Source organism: Pyrgilauda ruficollis, unplaced genomic scaffold (genome assembly GCF_017590135.1).
Source record: "Pyrgilauda ruficollis isolate IOZ18807 unplaced genomic scaffold, ASM1759013v1 scaffold100, whole genome shotgun sequence".
NCBI classification, from domain to species: domain Eukaryota; kingdom Metazoa; phylum Chordata; class Aves; order Passeriformes; family Passeridae; genus Pyrgilauda; species Pyrgilauda ruficollis.
The window spans coordinates 2722-21479 of record NW_024508102.1 but is presented as its reverse complement, the minus strand read 5'-3'; the positions used below and the strand labels follow the sequence as shown (position 1 = coordinate 21479).

General features: G+C 43.6%; 1 protein-coding gene across 4 annotated transcripts in view; it reads left to right on the top strand.

Annotated features, from left to right (window-relative positions):
• Positions 1 to 17118, top strand: part of MAGI3 (membrane associated guanylate kinase, WW and PDZ domain containing 3) — a 51026-nt gene extending 33908 nt beyond the window's left edge. For 2 of the 4 annotated variants that reach the window (XM_041467374.1, XM_041467355.1), the window contains 11 exons: positions 259 to 290; positions 2025 to 2178; positions 2686 to 2777; positions 4464 to 4656; positions 5362 to 5547; positions 7288 to 7473; positions 10921 to 11014; positions 11104 to 11224; positions 11733 to 11876; positions 14020 to 14158; positions 15926 to 17118. In XM_041467374.1, coding sequence (XP_041323308.1) covers positions 259 to 290; positions 2025 to 2178; positions 2686 to 2777; positions 4464 to 4656; positions 5362 to 5547; positions 7288 to 7473; positions 10921 to 11014; positions 11104 to 11224; positions 11733 to 11876; positions 14020 to 14158; positions 15926 to 16992 — 2408 coding nt within the window. In that variant the 3' untranslated portion in view covers positions 16993 to 17118. Of the gene's footprint in view, positions 1 to 258; positions 291 to 2024; positions 2179 to 2685; positions 2778 to 4463; positions 4657 to 5361; positions 5548 to 7287; positions 7474 to 10920; positions 11015 to 11103; positions 11225 to 11732; positions 11877 to 14019; positions 14159 to 15423; positions 15515 to 15925 lie in introns of all 4 variants that reach the window. The other 2 variants (XM_041467383.1, XM_041467365.1) reach the window with 2 other exon arrangements.
• The last annotated feature ends 1640 nt before the right edge of the window (positions 17119 to 18758 follow it).

The window sequence follows — 18758 nt, the reverse complement described above, 5'->3', positions numbered from 1 at the left end:
TCTCCTTATCCTATGAACTGAGGGGTGACTTGGTTGACCAGCTTCTAGAAGAAAGAGAAATAGATATTTTTCATTGTTGTACAGCTTTCAGTTCTAATTGAGACTTTGCTAAAGTGATGGTTTTGGTCACTTTGCCATTTAAAAGCATGGTGAATCAGCTGCTGTTATTTTCACCCCAGAGGCGGCTGAATTATATTGCTGAAATGTTGTTGAAACTTCTTGTAACCTGCTGTTAAAGCTACTTTCTATTTTCTTCAGGTCCACCCTCCCCTACTAAAGCTGCCAAAGGAGTGAGTATTGGTGATGTATTTAACTTGTTTCTGACCTGCTTTGTAATCTCATTTCCTCTGGATTTTAGTCCCTGTGATAACCTGTAAGATGGTTTAGCAAAACCACATCTGCTTGGTAGGCATAAATTCTTTGTCAAAGTACCTGCTGTTAAAAGTACCCATTAAAAGGGAAACAAAATATGGCACCTATTTTTTTCATTCTTAAAGGAAGTTTATGATCCTTTGATTCTTCTCAATCCTCACATAGAATTAATGGGCTGGAAATGCTTTTCATAGATCCATATTTTCAGCAAGTCTCTATGGAGCTGTACATTCCTAGCTCAATACTCATTGCTCTTGGAAGTTTGATCTGTCAGGGCATCTTTAATATATATTAGCTCAGTAAAGAATTCTTGGTCTTTATAGAACAACCTCTGATTTAATATTGGTGATATTAATGCTTACGTTTATTATGAAGGTTTCTGTTGTAAATTAGGCTGGTCAAACACAGATACTTCTTTAAAAATGCTTCTTGTACAGAACATATCAGGGCAATTTATGAAAACCCCATTACCAGAACATAGCTGTAACTTCTCTTTCTATCTTTATCCTGCTGTTTGAGTGCAACCTTAGTTGTATCCCAGCAGTGGAATGACACAAGCACACATGTTCAGCATGCTCAGAGATGACTGTGCTCAGTAAGATCTTCAGATTCAATTCCTTGCAAGCATCCACCTGCCTGCACTGAATAAATCAGAGCAGAAATCCCTGCAGTTGGAGGGCCCTGGCCCTGTCAGCATGGATCCCAGGGCAATGTGCTAAAAATAGTTTGGACTTGGGGACTGGCATTCTATTCCAGCACACATACAGCAGCAACAGCCCACAGAGTGCTCGATGCTCAGTGGCATTAAGCAGCGTGGCAAAATAATTAACTTTAAAAGGGCAAGTTCTTGTGTTTATAAACATACAAGAAGTGTCAGACTGCTGAATGGCTCTGGGCAGTTTCTTCTGCTCTTGGTGAAAGGGCAGATGTACGTCTGTTCTGCTCCTGCTGTGGTTTAGCATGCACTGCCATGTGCCAGTTTTCCAGGCTGGGTTTCAGCTCAGAAGAAATGTTTAGAGTTATTTTGTTGCATAATTGATTGGGGATTTAGATGAGGGATCACAAGGATGTTTGGTGTCCTTGCCTCATGAACAAGAGTGTTGCAGCTGTCAGATCATGCAAAGGCAAATAGTGAGTTGTTAATACCTCACACTACCCAGGTGTGTCCTCCAGCCCCATATGTATATTGTTTCAGCAAACAGCTCATGCCGGGAGCACCTCTGGTGCTTGTGGAGAGGAGCTTGGCAGAGGACAGGAGGCAGTGCCTGTGGAGCAGTGTGTGCCTATGGTGCTGGATTGTGGTCCAGAGCCTGGCAGGCACCTGACGAGGATTCGGTGTCTTCTCCAAATGTTATCAGTCCTTTATGCCCCGCTTCATCCCATGTGTTGGTAACTACCAGCATCTGCCCATCTTCACTCCTCTCTGAGCATCAGTCACTTCAAACTCTTTCCAAGCCTAGTCTCCAGTAGAAATTCATGTACCAGTGAGAAAGACTTTAGTACTCTGGTCAGACATATCCAATGGAAAAGCTGTAATTTTGTTCCTTTGTTCTTGTGTCTTTCTTCTGCATGGTGTTCATTGTCTTTGCACCCACAAGTGTAGTCATGCCTTTATTTAATGTGTTTTTTTTTTAATCTGTGGACTGTTTCAGAAGGACAAGCAGGACAGTTCTGGGAGTTTGGAAGCTGTCAGTGATACCATTCCGCAGCCGATGCCCTTCCCGCCCTCTGCTGTGCGACCAGGCTCTCCTAAACTGGACCCGTCTGAAGTCTACCTGAAGTCTAAGACAATTTATGAGGACAAACGTAAGTACATCATATTCAACTTGAAAATACTCAGTTATGAAGGAATTTTTTCTTTTGTTGCATGTGCAGTAAAACTACTGAGACTTTGTTGCTAAGTTTGTTAACCTGCTGTGGATAAAACATTTCAAGTAATGCATAATTCAAACAGCAGTCAGAAAAATAAAAAAGATAAAGTATGTTTCAACCGTATTTTCAGTAAAACAGTTAATTGCAGAAATAATGTCAAGGATGGTTCTGAAGTAAACTGCAGCAAACCTGCTTATAAAAGTAGTTCTGAGTTGTGTTACAGAGTGGCTTTTATCCTGGTCTGCTGCACAGATGTAGTTGAGATTTCTGCTTTGAAAATTAATGATACCGTTTTGAAAAGAGACTATCACTGTATTTCTGGTTACTGTGTTTTGTCACTTGAAGACTCAAGAGTGTACCACCAAAGCATAATCCTTCAAGAATCCCTCAATAATCCAAGATAGTTCCTTACATATTTTGAAATACTGTTTTTTTTCTTAGCTTCAAACACAAGAGATTTAGATGTTTTCCTGAGAAAACAAGAGTCAGGCTTTGGTTTCCGGGTGCTTGGTGGGGACGGACCAGATCAGCCTGTAAGTGAAACTGCTCACAGTTATCTCATAGCATTGCTGTTGGAATGATCCTACTCTGTTGTCGTCATTTCCCATCATCCCATCCAGGCAGTTCAGTGATGGCAAAATTGATCGATTCGCTACCTGCCTTTCAGAGATCAGGAATTGGTCCCCATTACCTTTATTTTTTCCCATCTTTGTGGACTCCAGTCTCCAAGGTTCTGCACCCTTCCCACTACTGAGCCCGTCCTTGACCGCATTTTTTGTCGGGCCGAGGACACTGGTGGTGTTTCTACAGCTGTTGCTGTGTCTCGGAGCCCTTGGAAGGGCTGTGCTGGTCCCCAGCCTTTGCCCATTGTCTCCTGATCCCAGTGGTGATCAGTCATTGGTGAGCTGTGCACAGCAGCGAATCCTGGGAAGCAGCTGAGTGGAAGGAAGCAGTTGCTCCTCCAGTCAAAATTTCATTAGGCTGTTCCTTTCCTTGCAGCCCAGTGAAACGAGGTTTGAGATGGTGACACACCACGTCTATTCCTTGCTTCTCCTGCTGGATTTTTAAGCATGCATTATGTTAGAGGCAGTGTTGGTCAAATGCCAGAACAAACACCCCTGGATGGTCTGTTCTCCAAGGGCAGGTTTTAGGAGACTCTCCTCTATTTTCAAACGTGCATACATTTCTCTTTGGGAAGAAGCTCTAACTCTTGTACTGTATATCAGGGACCTTTCTTTAAGCTGTTTAACTGGAGAGAAAAAGCTTTTGGAATAGATCTGCGTAGATTGTTTTCTGATTACAGTGAAGGAATTCAGTTTTTCCATTCCCAGCTGTGATCCAGTGCTAGCCTTTTTTTTTTTGTTTTTCTTCCTCCGTCACTAACATTCATTTAAAGTAAAGAGCAAACCCAGAGAATGTTACTTCTGTTGCACTTTATAGCATTTGTGGTGTTTGGTTTCCATAACACCCACAGCTGTTAGGAAGTGCGGAGCTGATGTCTTGAGTGCTGTGTACTGATGAACTGCCCACCATTCTTAACCTCCAGCAGTACTAGCTGTGGTTACCCTTAATCTTCAATTTAGTTGAAAGTCATTGTAGAATGTCAAATTGAGTGTGGTGTTCTTCTCTGTATTATATTTAGTAGCACTTTTTGAGGTGGGGGGTAGGCAGAACTGTTGATGTTTGAGTTCATTATCTAATTACCAAAAGCTGAGAATTGAAGCATCTTGAAAAGTGGAACTGTCTATAAGCAACTTTTCAGAAATAAACTTGAGTTTGTTCAAAAGCTTTTATTTCTTCCCCAGTCATTCTTCCTCAGTTCTGGGTAAAAAAAAATAAAAATAGAATGAACGTCAGAGGTTTTTGTGTCATAAATGTCTAGGAAATCATATATATGATAAGTACGTGGTGTGTGCTCATTTCAAAAACTGAGCTGTCTAATAAACTGGAAAACATGCTCAGGAGAGAAGAACTGATTAAAATATAGATTAAAGACTTTTGAAGTATTTAGTGAATGTTTTGAGACTCCAGATTGTCTCCACTAGATCAGCTTGTGCAGAGTACAATTGCTGGCTGCATTTCTGCTTGAGCTGGACAGTGAGGTAATCTTTAAGAGTCTTCCCCAAAAGACCTCTTCTGCACAGATTCACCTGGATTCCAACCACTGTGTGTTCTGATGAACTCACGTTCCCTTTCAAACTCCTGGACTCTGCTCACAGATTTATATCGGAGCAATAATCCCATTGGGAGCAGCGGAAAAGGACGGGAGGCTGCGTGCAGCGGATGAGCTGATGTGCATTGACGGAGTCCCTGTGAAAGGGAAGTCACACAAGCAAGTTCTGGATTTAATGACCAGTGCCGCTCGGAATGGGCAGGTGCTGCTCACTGTCCGGAGGAAGATCTTCTTCAGTGGTAGGTGTCTGCTTGCCTAGAAAGAGCACTTAGGGCTTGTAATCAAATCTACTGAAGCTGCTCTGGAACTTAATTACTGCACTGGGGCTGAGCAGCCCGAGATTGAGGAGGGTCAGCTATAACTATTAAATGGAGAAAAGCAGAATTTAATAGGCTTGGACTCTGTTGCTCACTAGCTTGCACTGCTCACACAGGTAAGGCTCTGAAAATGATGATGCAGGGGTGGTTTCTTCAAACCTTTTTGCAGGTAGTAGTTAGAACAGCCATTAGTGCTATGGAAATTGCATTATAATGCAGTCTGTTTTCTCAACATCCCCAAATGGTTTGGGTTGGAAGGGACCTTAAAGCTCATTTTGTCCCATGCCCCGCCATGGGCAGGGGCACCTTCCATATGCTGTATTCTCAAGTCTTTCAGCATTAGTGTGTAGGAAGATGAACTGTATTCAAATGAGAGCTGTTTCAGAGCAAGATCTTGAGATGCTGCAGTTTTAGATCAGTGTCCAAATCAACACTTTAGAGAAGATTAGTCTGTGACTCCATGAATGACAAAGCTGGGGTGGGATTTACAGCTGACAAGGACCCCCTGCTCTGATTAGCAACTGCTGTCGCCACCTCGTGCTGGTACTGACAACTGAGCTTCATGGTTGTGCTGAAGTTGCTTTGTGTGATTTGTTCCTTATTTGTTGTTTGTCTATTCCCTGCAAGGGGAAAAGCAGGCAGAGGAGGAGGAGCCACAACCTGTCCTGACACAGAACAGCTCTCCTCGGCTGAGCCGTGTTGACTTTGCCAACCAACCATGCCCGGAGGTCTACGACGTCCGTCTGCAGCGGAAGGAGAATGAAGGATTTGGCTTCGTCATTCTCACCTCCAAGAACAAACCTCCTCCAGGGGGTAAGTCCCATGTCCTGGTGCCTCTGCCTCTGCCTAACCTCACTGGGGCTTCTCCACAGATACCTCTTCCCGTGCAGTGCTGACGTTTCCCTCATAGTCAACTTTCACGCATGCTGGCACAGCCCAGCCAGTTGAGCGTTGGTCTGTCTTTCTTCATATTTATGCTCTTGTTCACCCAGCTGTGACATAAATGGGGAAAAGGGAATTTATGTCTCACACAACCCATACCCAAGAGTGTGCACTTGTCCCAGGGCAGCATTTAGGATGTAGATATTTGTCAGGCTGTAGTGATGTTGCATTAATTCATTGACATTTTAATAGAAGCATAGTTTCAACCTTGGCTTTATATTACCTAATCAGGTAAAAATTCTTATTTTGGGGATCTGAGGAAGTAGAGTGTACAGTATTTGGTGGAAAACAATGAACTTGTTGTCATCTTGGAGTGTGTTTGTCTAGAAAGATCACCAAAATGAAAAAGTAGTCTGATCTGGTATTGCAGTTGTGAGATATGGACACGGCTCAGGCGTAGTTGTCTCTAGTTCTGCCTCTGTGCTCGTCTTTGGGGAAAGAACTGAAATCGGTCTTTTTTCCTTCTACTTCTCCTAACATCTCTTCTATTCTCCAGTCTGTCCATTCTGGCCCCATAGCTTTGGTTTCTGGAGGAGTCTGTGCAGGGCACGGTGTCACTCTGGGGTGAACTGAGGGAATCGAGGCAGGAGAGCTGGAGGAAATTTAGACAATTATTACAAGTGCATATTCATCTGAGAGACCAGGAAAAGTGGTCAGGTCTGTGCAGAGCTGATGTAGCACCTTGCTGGCCTTGCACAGGCTCTCTCCGGTCCTCACCTGACTGAATCAGTCCCTGGCAGAAGAAGTTTGATAGATTTTTGAAGTGTGTCTGAGGGTTAATTTTTGTTTGCATGTAAGAAGAGTTTGCCCATGCATCTGAATCTCTGTGTTGCAGTGGATGGCCATAACTCTCTCTGAGCCCACACTGTCTGTCAGGGTCAATGCATGAAATGGAAAACTACATTATATATGGTAAAACCAATTGTTCTGGTGCACTCCAGGGCCACACATTCTCAATCATCCCTTTGCAGATGTGATCCATTTCCTTCCCTTGTTTTCCTTCAGGCACAGCACTCTGTACTTGACAAGGCCATGGTGTTGGGTTGGTATCTCCATTCGCTCACAATGAAGCATTCTTCATTATTTGCTGGTTTGTCCTGTACAAGCAGTTTCACCCTTTGGAGCAGGAGAGGAGGGGCAAACACTGATCTCTGCTCTGTGGTGACTAGTGACAGGACCAAGGGAACAGCTGGAACTGTGCCAGAGGAGAGTTAGGCTGAATATTAGGAAAAGCTTCTTCCCCCAGAGGGTGGTGGGGCACTGAACAGGCTCCTCAAGGAAGTGGTCACAGGCCCAAGTCTGCCAGAGCTAAAGCAGTGTTTGGACAACACTCTTCAGGCATAGGGTGGGATTTGTTTGGATTTTGGGATGTCCTCTGCAGTGCCAGGAGCTGATGATCCTTGTGGGTCACTCCAACTCAGCATATTTTGTGATTCTGTGACTGGCAATTCTGGGTCTGTGATGCTTATCTGATGTGCACATGGTAGGATTCTTGAGACTGCCCTGTGCAGGGCCAGGATTTGGATTTTCATCCTTGTGGATCCCTTCCCACTCAGGATATTCCTTAATTCTGTGAATACTTATGGTGCTGTGTCTGTTCTTGTTTCTTAGTGATTCCTCACAAGATCGGGCGGGTTATCGAGGGAAGCCCAGCTGACCAGTGTGGGAAGCTGAAGGTGGGTGATAGAATCTCAGCGGTAAACAGCCAGTCCATTGTGGAGCTCTCCCATGACAGCATTGTGCAGCTCATCAAGGAGGCAGGCAACGTGGTGACCCTCACAGTGGTGGCTGAGGAAGGTAAGGAAGGTGCTACCACACTATCAAAGTTGGGTATTAATCACTGCTGAAGTTTATTGGCTTAAATGGAGCATTTGAAGATGTTTGGAAATTAAGGAGAGTAAATCTTAGACTACCTTGAGTTGAGTGGGACTCATGGGGATCATCAGCTCCTGGAAGTTGAATAAATTGGAAGCTCATGTGTTTGCTCTGGAAGAGCTGAAGGCAGGTGGGACAGAGAGACGAGTTGCCACAACAAGGTGCTTGTACCCAAAAAGGAGCTAAAATTATTAACAACACAATGAAGAGTGAGAGAAATTCTCATGTGTGAGAGAGAGAAAATGCTGCTAACATAGACACATCCTGTCCAGACCTTATATTCTCCAGCCAAAGAGAAATGACCCCTCAGGGGGTTGCAGCAGCCACAAGATCATGCTTAGTGAGAAAATCTTCTCTCCCTAGCTCAGGTGCCCAGCTCCTGCTGCTGCAGGTGCTGCCAGAGCTCTGTACCCAATGAGGCCAGTGCTGCCAGGATGCTCAGTCCTTGCTCTAAGGCCACAGGGACTCCTGCTTTCCAAATCTCTCCATTTAAACCGTGAGTTTTTGCTTTCTACCATGTTAAAATACACAAATTCCCTAATGCTGCATCCCTGCAGCAGAAACATGCTGCAGTTCTGTCTGCCAAAGCTCCCCTTTGCAAAAGAGTCACATCTCACCACACAGGAAAAAAACCTTGACAGGGTTTTCCTGCCAATCTTGCACCTGCAAAACCTGCTGTGTCACCTGAGCAGCAAAGTGAATCCTAGGGACTGCAAAGTCCCATCTTTGGGGACTGACTTAATGACAGCTCCCATGTAACACTGCATGCACTGTGGTATAGTTTCTAAACAAAATTGTAAATATACAGTCCTGTATTTTGGAGAGAAAAACTGTTTTCCTGCCCTGTATTTTCTTGAATGCTGCTTACGGCTTTGATTAAACTCCCTATCATTATTTTGCCAGAAAGCTGGCTTTCTTCACCTTTGAAATAAGAAATACCTAGAGCCAGGCTGTGAATAAAGCCAGCAGATGATTCTCTAATTTCACATTCATTGCAAATATTTAACATGCCATCTCAGCTTGTAACACAGAATTTCAAAGACTTAATATTCCTTTTTGTTAATGCTTGAAGTGGAGAGACCTCTGTAAGTTGTTATTTTTCTATTAAGATTTTTATTTTTATCAAATCTGGTTCATTCCAGTTTGAAGGGACACACTTCAAAGCAGTTGCCATGGGTGATGTTTATAAAGCAACTGAAGTTTGGGTTGGTTGAATTAGATCTGTTTTCTCTGCAGCTTTTAGTCATCAAATACAGACTGGTTTGGGTTGGAAGGACCTGAAAGCCTATTGGGCTGCTGTGGACAGGAGGAGCACCTTCCACTTGTTTTCAAAATAAGTTTTCTGAATATTATATTTCTACCCATTATTTGTGTATGACCTTACATGGACTTTGCGTAAAAACCTTTCTCACTGAGTCAAATGCAGATTTGGAGCCAAAATACAGAGAGAAAAACACAACCTGGGGAGACTCAACAAAGAGAGGAAAGAACCCTTCAGTAGCAGGTGGTAAACCAGAGAAAAGATCAGTCAGGAAAAATCTGTGGCTCAGAGGAGCTGGAGTTGGTGTGTTTGAGATGAAAAGAATTTTGTGACAATGAAGGAGAAAGAAGCAGAACCAGTTCCACCAGTTCCATATATTCTGAAGTGGGAATATATCTCCACTTTAAAATTCTCCTTGATGTAGCTGAAGAAATAGAGTTTAGCTCACAGTAGAGCCCTGTGTAGTGGGGGAATCCAGCATGGATGTGGGTGAGTTGGGGCTTCAGGCACTCAGGGAGAGAGCTGAGCCTCACAGGGTTGGTTCACTCCCAGGAAAATCCAGAATACAGCTCCAAAAACACGAAATGCCCTTTTTGCTGGAAGCTGTTGAGCCTCACAAGGCAGAAACCCTGGAAGAGTTTGCTGTTCCCTAGCTTTGTCCTCTGAGAGCAGCAACAAAACCTGTTCCTGGTCCCTTTTCCTCCCCCCAGGCTTTCACAGGCCTGTGATCTTTGCTTTTCATGGGAATAAATGAATTCCCTTCATGCGCCAGAAAAGATTCTTTAACATTTTTCACAAAAGCAGGAGCCTGTCAGCTTTTGTCATGTATTAGCTGGGAACACATGAGACGAGGCTGCAGAGAGGGCTGCAGGATTTGTACAAACAGATGGCGTTTTTCTTGCCTATGCTTCTAAATTAAAAATCTGAGGATAAACCAGGAGTAAAAGTTGACATTTTGTCTCTAGAGAAAAACCTCTTTAAGGCATGTCATGAGAACAGCACCAAGCAGATGTGTGGAGGGCTCGGGAGGTCTCACATACCTGAGAAATTCAGTGTAATATGCTTTAAATTTATCTTCCCTTAACATTCTTGAGCACTTTTTTGTATTTTAGTGGAATTTGTTTGTTCTTAATTGAGAAATGCAGTGGTGTGCTACACCTAATGGGGCTGGAACATCTCTAGTTTTGGTGCTGGGAATGATTGGTTTTTAACCCTTTCAGGGAAAAGGAGTTAGTAGTTTATATTTCAGCACAAAAGTCCATCTTGGGCCACTGCTTGCCATTCAGGTTCCAGCTAAGAGGCAGCTTTTTGCATAGACTGTGGTTCTTTATTCTTAAGCGAGAGTGTCATTTTTGTATCCTGAAACACAGGGCTTTTTCCAGAAATGCACTGGATTTTTTGTAAAGTGCACACTAACAGTATTTTCCCTGGAGGGGAAAATAATAAGGAGTTATTTTAAATGGTTTTATCAAAACCTTATTTTTTACTTAGCTTTTGGAAGAAGGCAAAAGACTTTAACATTCCTCTTGATTGCCTGCCAGTGAACTCCTTCTCCCAAGAGACCAGTTCCTCACCTTGCCTGGAGCTGGGCAATGGAAAACTGTTGTGCCTTAAATGAGTTGACAATTTCCCTTTATTTGATGGGGTCTTCACCTCTAAATCCCCATGTCTCCTGCAGATCCTCATTCACTTACCTTTACAGAGGGGTATTTTTCAAATGCACATTGTTCTTCGTCTCTTAAAAAATCTTATGATAATGAATATCTGAACCAATTTCATGGATCTGATCAGCCCTGATCCCCTCTGGCATTTATCAAGTTGCAATCAGGCAATCCCTTCTGTTCATGTCAGGATCCATACAGTTGTGCTGGTATTTCCAGAGGAAAAGCAGAGTGAAAGAATAAAAATAAAGAATAGAATTCCTGAGAATTTACTGAGCTGTACTTGTGTCCCTGGCTTGGAAAATCCTCTCTGTTGTGTCCACATGAGCTTGGCTCAAGGTGTCGTGGCTGCAGTTCCTTGGGAGCAGTACCCCCAGCAGTGGTGGGGACCATTGTCCTGGCTGCAGATGTGTGAAGTCGTGACTGTTGATTTTCTTTGGATTCTAGAGCAACGTGGTCCTCCATCAGGAACAAACTCGGCCAGGCAGAGTCCAGCCCCACAGCACCGACCACTGGGACTGGCACCGATCAACCCTGACAGGTTAGGAAAAGGGGCTGGGAATGGTGGGAAAAGCTTGGCCAGAGGGATTAATGTGAAGGCAACATCCACGTCCTTTCACCTTTCCATAGGGGAGCTGCAGAAAGTGAAGCTGGAAAAGAAGTTTCTAATAGTTACCAGCTGTCCTGGCCTGAGCACAAGCACATGGCACAGTTGGATGCTGCTTCAGGTGTTGGCAGTCGTCATTCCCAGGTACAAAAATCCATCCAGAGGGTGTGGAGACACAGGGAATACTCACCCATCAAGGCACTCTAGTGGCATTGCCACAGAATTCTCAAAAGCAGAATGTTAAAACATTTCCCTGTCGGATACAGGTAGAACAGTTGTGTATAAAAACATACTGAAGTGTCTCACAGAATGTTTTTGCTCATGTTTCAAATGTGATTATCTCCTTAAGGTATTTGAACACTCATTATAGCCATGAAAGAAACAAGAAATGCTTGTAGTGGAGTGACTACAGACTCTTTGGCAAAGTTTCTTCAAGAATTTTGTGCCTGTCTCAGACTTAGAAAGAAAGATGTTCTGAATGTTTGGACTTAGATTAAAACCATTACCCTGAGTCACCCCAGAGTTGGGATGAATGCTGTTTAAATGCTCAAAATATAGAAATATTGGGATCTTTTTCTAGAAAAACAGAAGGTTAAATCTGCCTACAGGTATTCATCTCTCTTTTTTTTCCCCCCTGTGACTTTCTGCACAGAATCCTGGCTGTTTCCCAGTGGAGTTGGAAAGGGGCCCTCGAGGATTTGGATTCAGCCTCCGAGGAGGAAAGGAATACAACATGGGCTTATTCATCCTCCGTCTGGCTGAGGATGGGCCAGCAGTCAAGGATGGGAGAATCCATGTAGGTTTGGCTTCTCTAATCAATTTGTTGATGCAGTTGATACATTAATTTACCCAGAGTGGCAACAAACTTGGATTTTCACAAGCACAAGGTCCCAGAACAGCATCTGGGCCTTTGCCCTTCTTCCAGCTGTCCCTGTGGCCGTGGACTTTTGCATGAGAAGTTCATTAACAGCTCTGGCCGTCCCAAAGGAATTGTCCGCTTTGCTGGGGTTACAGTAGCATCCCTGGGTGTGAGCAGCAGGTACTTGTAGATATGTTAGGAGCCCCAACAAGAGATTGCACACAGTGCACCAGAGAGCTGGGAAGAGAATCACTGTCCAAGTCAGTTAATTTTTAAGGAATGTTTGTGTGTAAATTGTGCTGCTACTGTTCTATGTCATTTCTGAAGATACAATCCTGATTTTTTCCCAAATACTATGTTAATTCTTGCCTTTGTGTAAGGAATTCACTCTCTAATATTGTAGTAAAAGCAAAGTACTTGGGTATAACAGAAGGAACGATGGTAAGTGAGACTCGGTGGCTACGGCCCAGGGTTGGATTTTCAGAGGCTGAAGCCTCAAGGTGAGCCAGGTGCCCATGAGATGCCATCCTTTGCAGTCCTTGTGCTTCCCTGTTGCTGGCATGTGGCTCTGCCTCTCTTTGTCCTGCATTTGCAGAATGGGGCTGGCACAGATACTTGCTGTGAGACTTAAATGGATTAAGTGGAATTCTTAGTATTCTTCACAGTAATAAGCATTTTCCCCCATGTGCTTGAGAGACAACATGAGTGTAGCATTCAGTGCTAATATTTTTTCTCATAGTCCTTCTTCAGTTGGTGTCACACTGAGCTCCAGGGCTTTGCTTTTTGAGCAAAACAACCAAAAAAATTGTTCAGCCCAGAGAAGAGGAGCCAGACCTCACCGCGGTCTGCAGCTTCCTCCCGAGGGGCAGGACCAATGGCAGGCCCTGGGGGAATGGCTGGAACTGTGTCAGGGGAGGGTTATGTTAGATATTGGGAAAAGGTTTTCCCTCTGAAGGTGATCTGGCAGTGGAACAGGCTACCCAGGGAATGGTCACAACCCCAAGGCTGCCAGAGCTCAGTGTTTGGACAGTGCTTTCAGGCACAGGATGGGACTGTCTGAGTGTCTTGTGCAGAGCCACATCTTTGATCTTCCCGTCCTTGACACCAAGCCCCTCCCAGTGCTGGCATGTGCCAAGTCCCCAGCCCAGAGCACGGATGGGCTGAGCTCACCCAGCCTGAGGTTATTCACACTTTTCATTTCTTGTCATCCGGATATGGTGTCTCTTTCTGGTTATACTTTAACAGTGTGAGGAGGAACTTCTCATCCAGCTAGCTACTGTCCCGGTGTGTCTCGGTCCCAGCCTGTCCATGAGGAGCTGGCAGTGACCTCCTTTGGCAGAGTGACTTCAACGAAGCCCAGGAAGCCTCTTTAAGCTGCTAATGTTACACACCAGTGACATCTGTTGGTTGCTGTGTGCAGTGCCAGATAGGCTCCCGCTCCCTTTTTTCCCCATTTCCCTTCTCAATTTTGCCTAAAAGAGAACTATTTTTGGGGTATGCTATTCCAGCCCCTTTGCAGCAGCCAGGGAAGTTAGTGCTGGCTGAAATTACCTGCCTGGTACCTGTGAGAGTTGTTTACTGGCTCTGAGACCTCACCACTGATCTGTCCATCCTGAAGTAACAGTTCCTGTCCTTACATCAAACCTGTTTGTGCCGTGTTCAGCTTGGCAGTGGGTATAGGGAAGGTGCTGTGTCCTCCCCTGGATAAGGTGACCTCAGACGAGTGTGATGTGGTTGATCCATGTTCTCCCTCCACAGCATGATCCAGAATCAATGAAAATATATTCAAGCACATCCTGTATCTGTCTCATCACTTGTAAATAAAAGAAGATATGGTTAAGATCTCTGGAATCTTTTCCTGAGCAGACAACCTCCACGCACCTCTGAATCCCCCCACCCTGTGGTCACATCCTGCTTGTCATCCATGGAATGGTGTCACGGTGTCACTAATGCCCACTGGATTTTAGCATGAGAAGGAAAACAGAAGCCTCTGCCTCTGTTATTTTTTCTTTCTAAATTAAAAACCAGTTCACAGTGTCAGAGATTCCCAAAGACTAATCTGCTGCTCTTTTTTCCTCAGGTTGGTGACCAAATTGTGGAAATTAATGGAGAACCTACCCAAGGAATCACTCACACACGAGCCATTGAGCTGATTCAGGCTGGAGGAAATAAAGTTATGCTGCTGCTGAGACCAGGGACTGGGTTGATACCAGATCACAGTACGTTGTCTCAAGGGCTTTTTGGTGTTGAGGGCACAAGGCAGGGAAGTAAAGTAGGATAAGGAGATTCTGCTACTTGTTCACTGCAGTAGTAGGCAGTTGCCTTTGTGACAGCTGTGCATTTATTATTGAACTAAACTAAACATTAAAATATAAAAATTGAAAAATAAAATATCTCTTTTTAAATACAAGGAATATTTGGGGTAAAATTAACACATGACAGTACGTAGGAGCATTGCACAGTCTGAAATTATTCCATATTTCTAATTAGTTCCTCAGCTCTATCCAAGCTAATCAAGTTTTTCTATAAAAATATGCTGATTAACCCTGATTGCCTTTAATTTAAATGAAAATTTTCTGTGCTTCAGTATTGTTAAAAGTTTGTTTCTGTACATATTTACTTCTGATTTGAGCCTTCTAAATTACGAAATGCTTTGTTTTTCAAAGCCAAAACTTCAGGAAGCAGGAAAGGGACAACTTTACTCTCCAAAGGCATTCAGTTTGATTCAAGGTGATTTCTGTGTCTACAAAAGGAAACCACAACTTTGTGGGCCAAAACAAAACCCCCAAAAAATCCAGGAAGGACAGCAAAGCAAATGTTTGCAGGAGCCACAAAGTTCAGAACTGATGGCTTTGCATCTGATTCAGTCCCAAGATTGCAAATCAGAGACTTGTGGCAGTGGCAGCAGCACCATTTTAAAGCAAAGAACATATAATTTCCTAAATATGTGTTTTAGTCTTTTTAAGCCCTGATGCTGACACCAAGGTGCTGATGGTTAAACTTCCTAAATTGTAGGGTCACTTTTTCTGATAAGGTGTTTTTCAGTCAGTGATCAACCCCAAGCTTATCCTTACAAAATCCCAAACACACAGTTTGAGCTACCAAATACTTTGTGTGTTCACTCACTTACTGGCATTCACTCAAAGGGTAAAATCTGCTCAGAACTGTCTCAATTTCTTTCCTCCCGAGAGCTAAAAAAGGGTCCTGAGCATCACTACTGGTCCTGCTGGTCACAGAAATTCCCTTAGCTTGAGGGAGAAACAGAATCGGACAAGAGGGAACCTCTGGAGCATGTCCAGGCCAGCCCTCTGTCTAGAATGAGGCCTGGGATGAGGTGAAGGAAGTGGTGGAGTGGGGAAGGGTTTATGGCCTCTTGCCTTGCTGTTAATCCCACATTTCTGATTGAAATCTTGCTTGCTGTAGTCTGTGATTTTTTTTTTTTTTTTTGGTATGTACTTCTGGGCTTTTTCTCTTCCTCCTTCAGGTTTGGCTCCTTCCAGTCTGTGTCCCTACGTGAAACCTGAGCAACATTAAGGGCTTTCAGTGCTTTTCTTGGTTTTTTCCTTAAAGACTTGGTAAATCTGCATGTCTTGTTTCATCGCTTCCTGTTTTTACAGTGCAAAGCTATGAATAACCCCACTTTTCACAGTTTCAGATTTCTTTAGGCATAACAGTTCTAGTTTGTTAGGTTTTATTAAACAATGTAGGTCAGGGACTTTTTGATTTGAAATTTTGCTGTGTAGGCCCTAAAATTGTTTTGATTCAAAGACTGTGTCAGTCCTGCAGGGATCCAGCACTCTGAGCACTAGATTTTTTTTTTCCAAAATCACATCTTCAGGATTATTGTAGAACAACACAATACAGAAAGCTGGCTAAATAAAGCTTTGAAAGTATGCTGCTCTATAATGTTTTCTGAATTGAACTCAGTAGTTTGCCAATTATTACTTTTTGTGTGTTTAATCAAATCTCTTGCCATTTGCTTCCAGGTGATTGGGATAGCTACAATCCTGCTTCATCAAATGTAATATATGAAGAACAGTCACCATTATTATCTTCATCTTCCCATTCTGCTTCCCCATCTGAAGTGTGTTATTTAGCAGTACCAGGAGAAGCTTTAACCAGAGTTCAGCTGTCTGAGGAACTGGAACAAGCAGAGAACACTGTGCCTGACAAGATAAGCACTTTAACTGAAAACCTGTGTGAGAGGAAGCCTCAGTCTTCTCCCCAGAGAACAAAGAACAGATGGGAATGTCCCTCAAGTCCTGCATTTGGAATCACTAAAGGTAGTTCAGAAGCAGGGACCAGAAGGGGCAGATCTGCCAGTCCAGCGAAGACAAGGGCTGCTGAAGGATACCCTCACATGGGATTCCACAGCCCCAGGAAAGGGGATCCTGAGAAGAACAATCTCTCACATAAATCTGACAGTTCCAGGAGTGAGAGTAAAACCACAGGAAAAGGGATGAAGAATAGTGACAAACAGGAGTCTTCTCATGGAAGTCGAGGAAGGTCAGCAAGTCCCCAAAGGCATCTCAGCAAACCAGGAAGCACAGAAACAGTGGGAAGGATCCAAACATCCTGTTCTGTTGAGCAGTTGAAAGGTGGGAATGGTAAACCAGAAGTCACCAGGAAAGAAAGAATGAAGCAGAAGACACCAGGAAAGACAGAAGGGTGTTCTGCAGACCAACATTACTCAGTGTTTGGTGGGAATAGCCTTCCCTTTAGGGACTCCAAGAGAAATGCCTCTGAGGATGATTTATTAACCAAGTCCAGCTCTGGAGACACAGGTTCCAGTAGATTCAAAACCTCCAGCCTTTCCAGTATCCCACTGCTTTCCATGGAGAAACAAAGAAGGGCAGAAACACAGGAAGCTCTTATGATGAACAGACACCATGGAGAGAGACACATGGAGCTGCCCAATGAGACCAAAGATGGAACTTCCCAACCTGAGAGGAATTCTCCAGTAAGGAAAACACTGATAACTCCTGGGCCGTGGAGGGTCCCCAGTGGCTGTAAGGGCTCCCCAGCAGCAGGGGTGCCTGGAAAAGGGGTGTGACTGACTGAGAGACACTGGTTTTTAGAGCATGTTTTGATCAATTTTCCAGTAAGGGTAATTTAAAACATTGGTTTTTCTCACACAGTTGTCTTTTTTTTTTTTTTTTTTTTTTTTTTTTTTTTCTAAAAACTGGTTGGAGGGGGGAAAGTTTTTCTCTTCTCAGAAACTGGTTAGAGGGAGGAAAGTATTTGATTTGTTCTTAAATTATCTAAGCTCCATGAAGGACTTTCAGATTGCTTCAGTGAAACCCTTCCATGAGCTGCTGTCCCTTTGCAGGCCATGTCTGCTGCTCCCAGTGTTGCACTGCTGCAGCTTCCCGGAGTATTGTGAACTCTGAACAAAGTTATTTAATGCCTGTATTGCCAATGTGATCCAGACTCACTTCCTGTTGTTGTGCCAAGCTATCTACTGCATCCAGTCAATCTAACCCTTCCCACATGGATTCCAGTCAGAGACAAGGCAGGTTTGGGCTGAAGTGGGTGTTTTCTCTAGAGCAGGTTGCATGTTTACATCAGGAAACTCACGTGTTCTTGCTGGGTCAGGGAGAAAACGGCTGAGTTGGTTCTGTCAGTTCCAGGGCAGCAAATGAGTTGCTGATGCTGCTCAGTTCATATGTTTCCTGGAATTTTAATACCTAATACAAAACCCTGTAGCTAAATATGGTATTTAACGCAATTCTGTAATTTTGCTTTTTCTGACACAGCAGAATCACTTTAGTTCCTTGATTCACAGGGATTTGGGTTGCAAACATCTGTGAGAGGAAAGAAAATTCTGGATTCTGTTAAATAACACAATTCCTTTGGTTTCACGCATGGCACCATGACACCCTCAGCCTCAGTGTGGAGCTCATACTGAAGTCCCATCTTTAATTATTTAATGCTAGTTAGGAATTGGGGTTTTTTCCCCTCTGTAGAGGTAAGAACTGACTGTAGGACAGACTCAGCTACCAGAACAGATTTTCAGTGAAGTTCTTGCCTGTATATTTTAGAACTCTCCCCTATTTACTGTGCATGTGTGATCAAGAAGCGTTGATGACAAACAGGATACAGGAGATACACCATCTATGGTTTGGGCTGGCAGAGATGTTTTAAAGAGGGATGTTACCACCAGAACCTACTGACACATCAGTCCTATAGCTGTAAGAACAATAGAAATGGAAGTGGTTTATTTTATTCACACTTTTAGTGATTATTTCCTGACATCTGGGATTTTTAATGACTGCAGAAAAGTGGTGAAAGGATGCCCTTGGTCCAGTTTGCTGGAGAAAGAAGAGTAAATCATTGAGCTTTACTTACTTAAAATACAAACATGATTTGCTCTTTGCAAGCAAATATCTCATTTTGGCTTTGAAACGTTAAATGTTTTTGAAGGCTAACAAAGCACAGTGAGGCAGTTCTGAGTGGAATTCTTCACAAATACAGCTGACTGCTCAAACAGCTTTTAAACAAAGACTTGGGAATTCAAAAGGCTTTAAAGCAGCTCTGAACTGTGCTCACCTGCTCAATACCAGGTGAGCCACTGACACCAGGGTTGCTGTGTAGCATAACACGTATGAATACTCCCTGGGTAGAATATGACTGTGAAATATTTAATACTCTGAAGTAGCCTGTGTAGATATTGCCCTGTGTTCTTGCCCAGAGGTTGGTTGATGTTGAGCTGTGTGCACTCAGCCTGACCACTGAGTACAGTGAAAAATCCAGTGCTTTAATTCCAGATGAATTAGCCCCACTGAAATGATCTCCCTGCCATCAACTCCTCTCTATTTT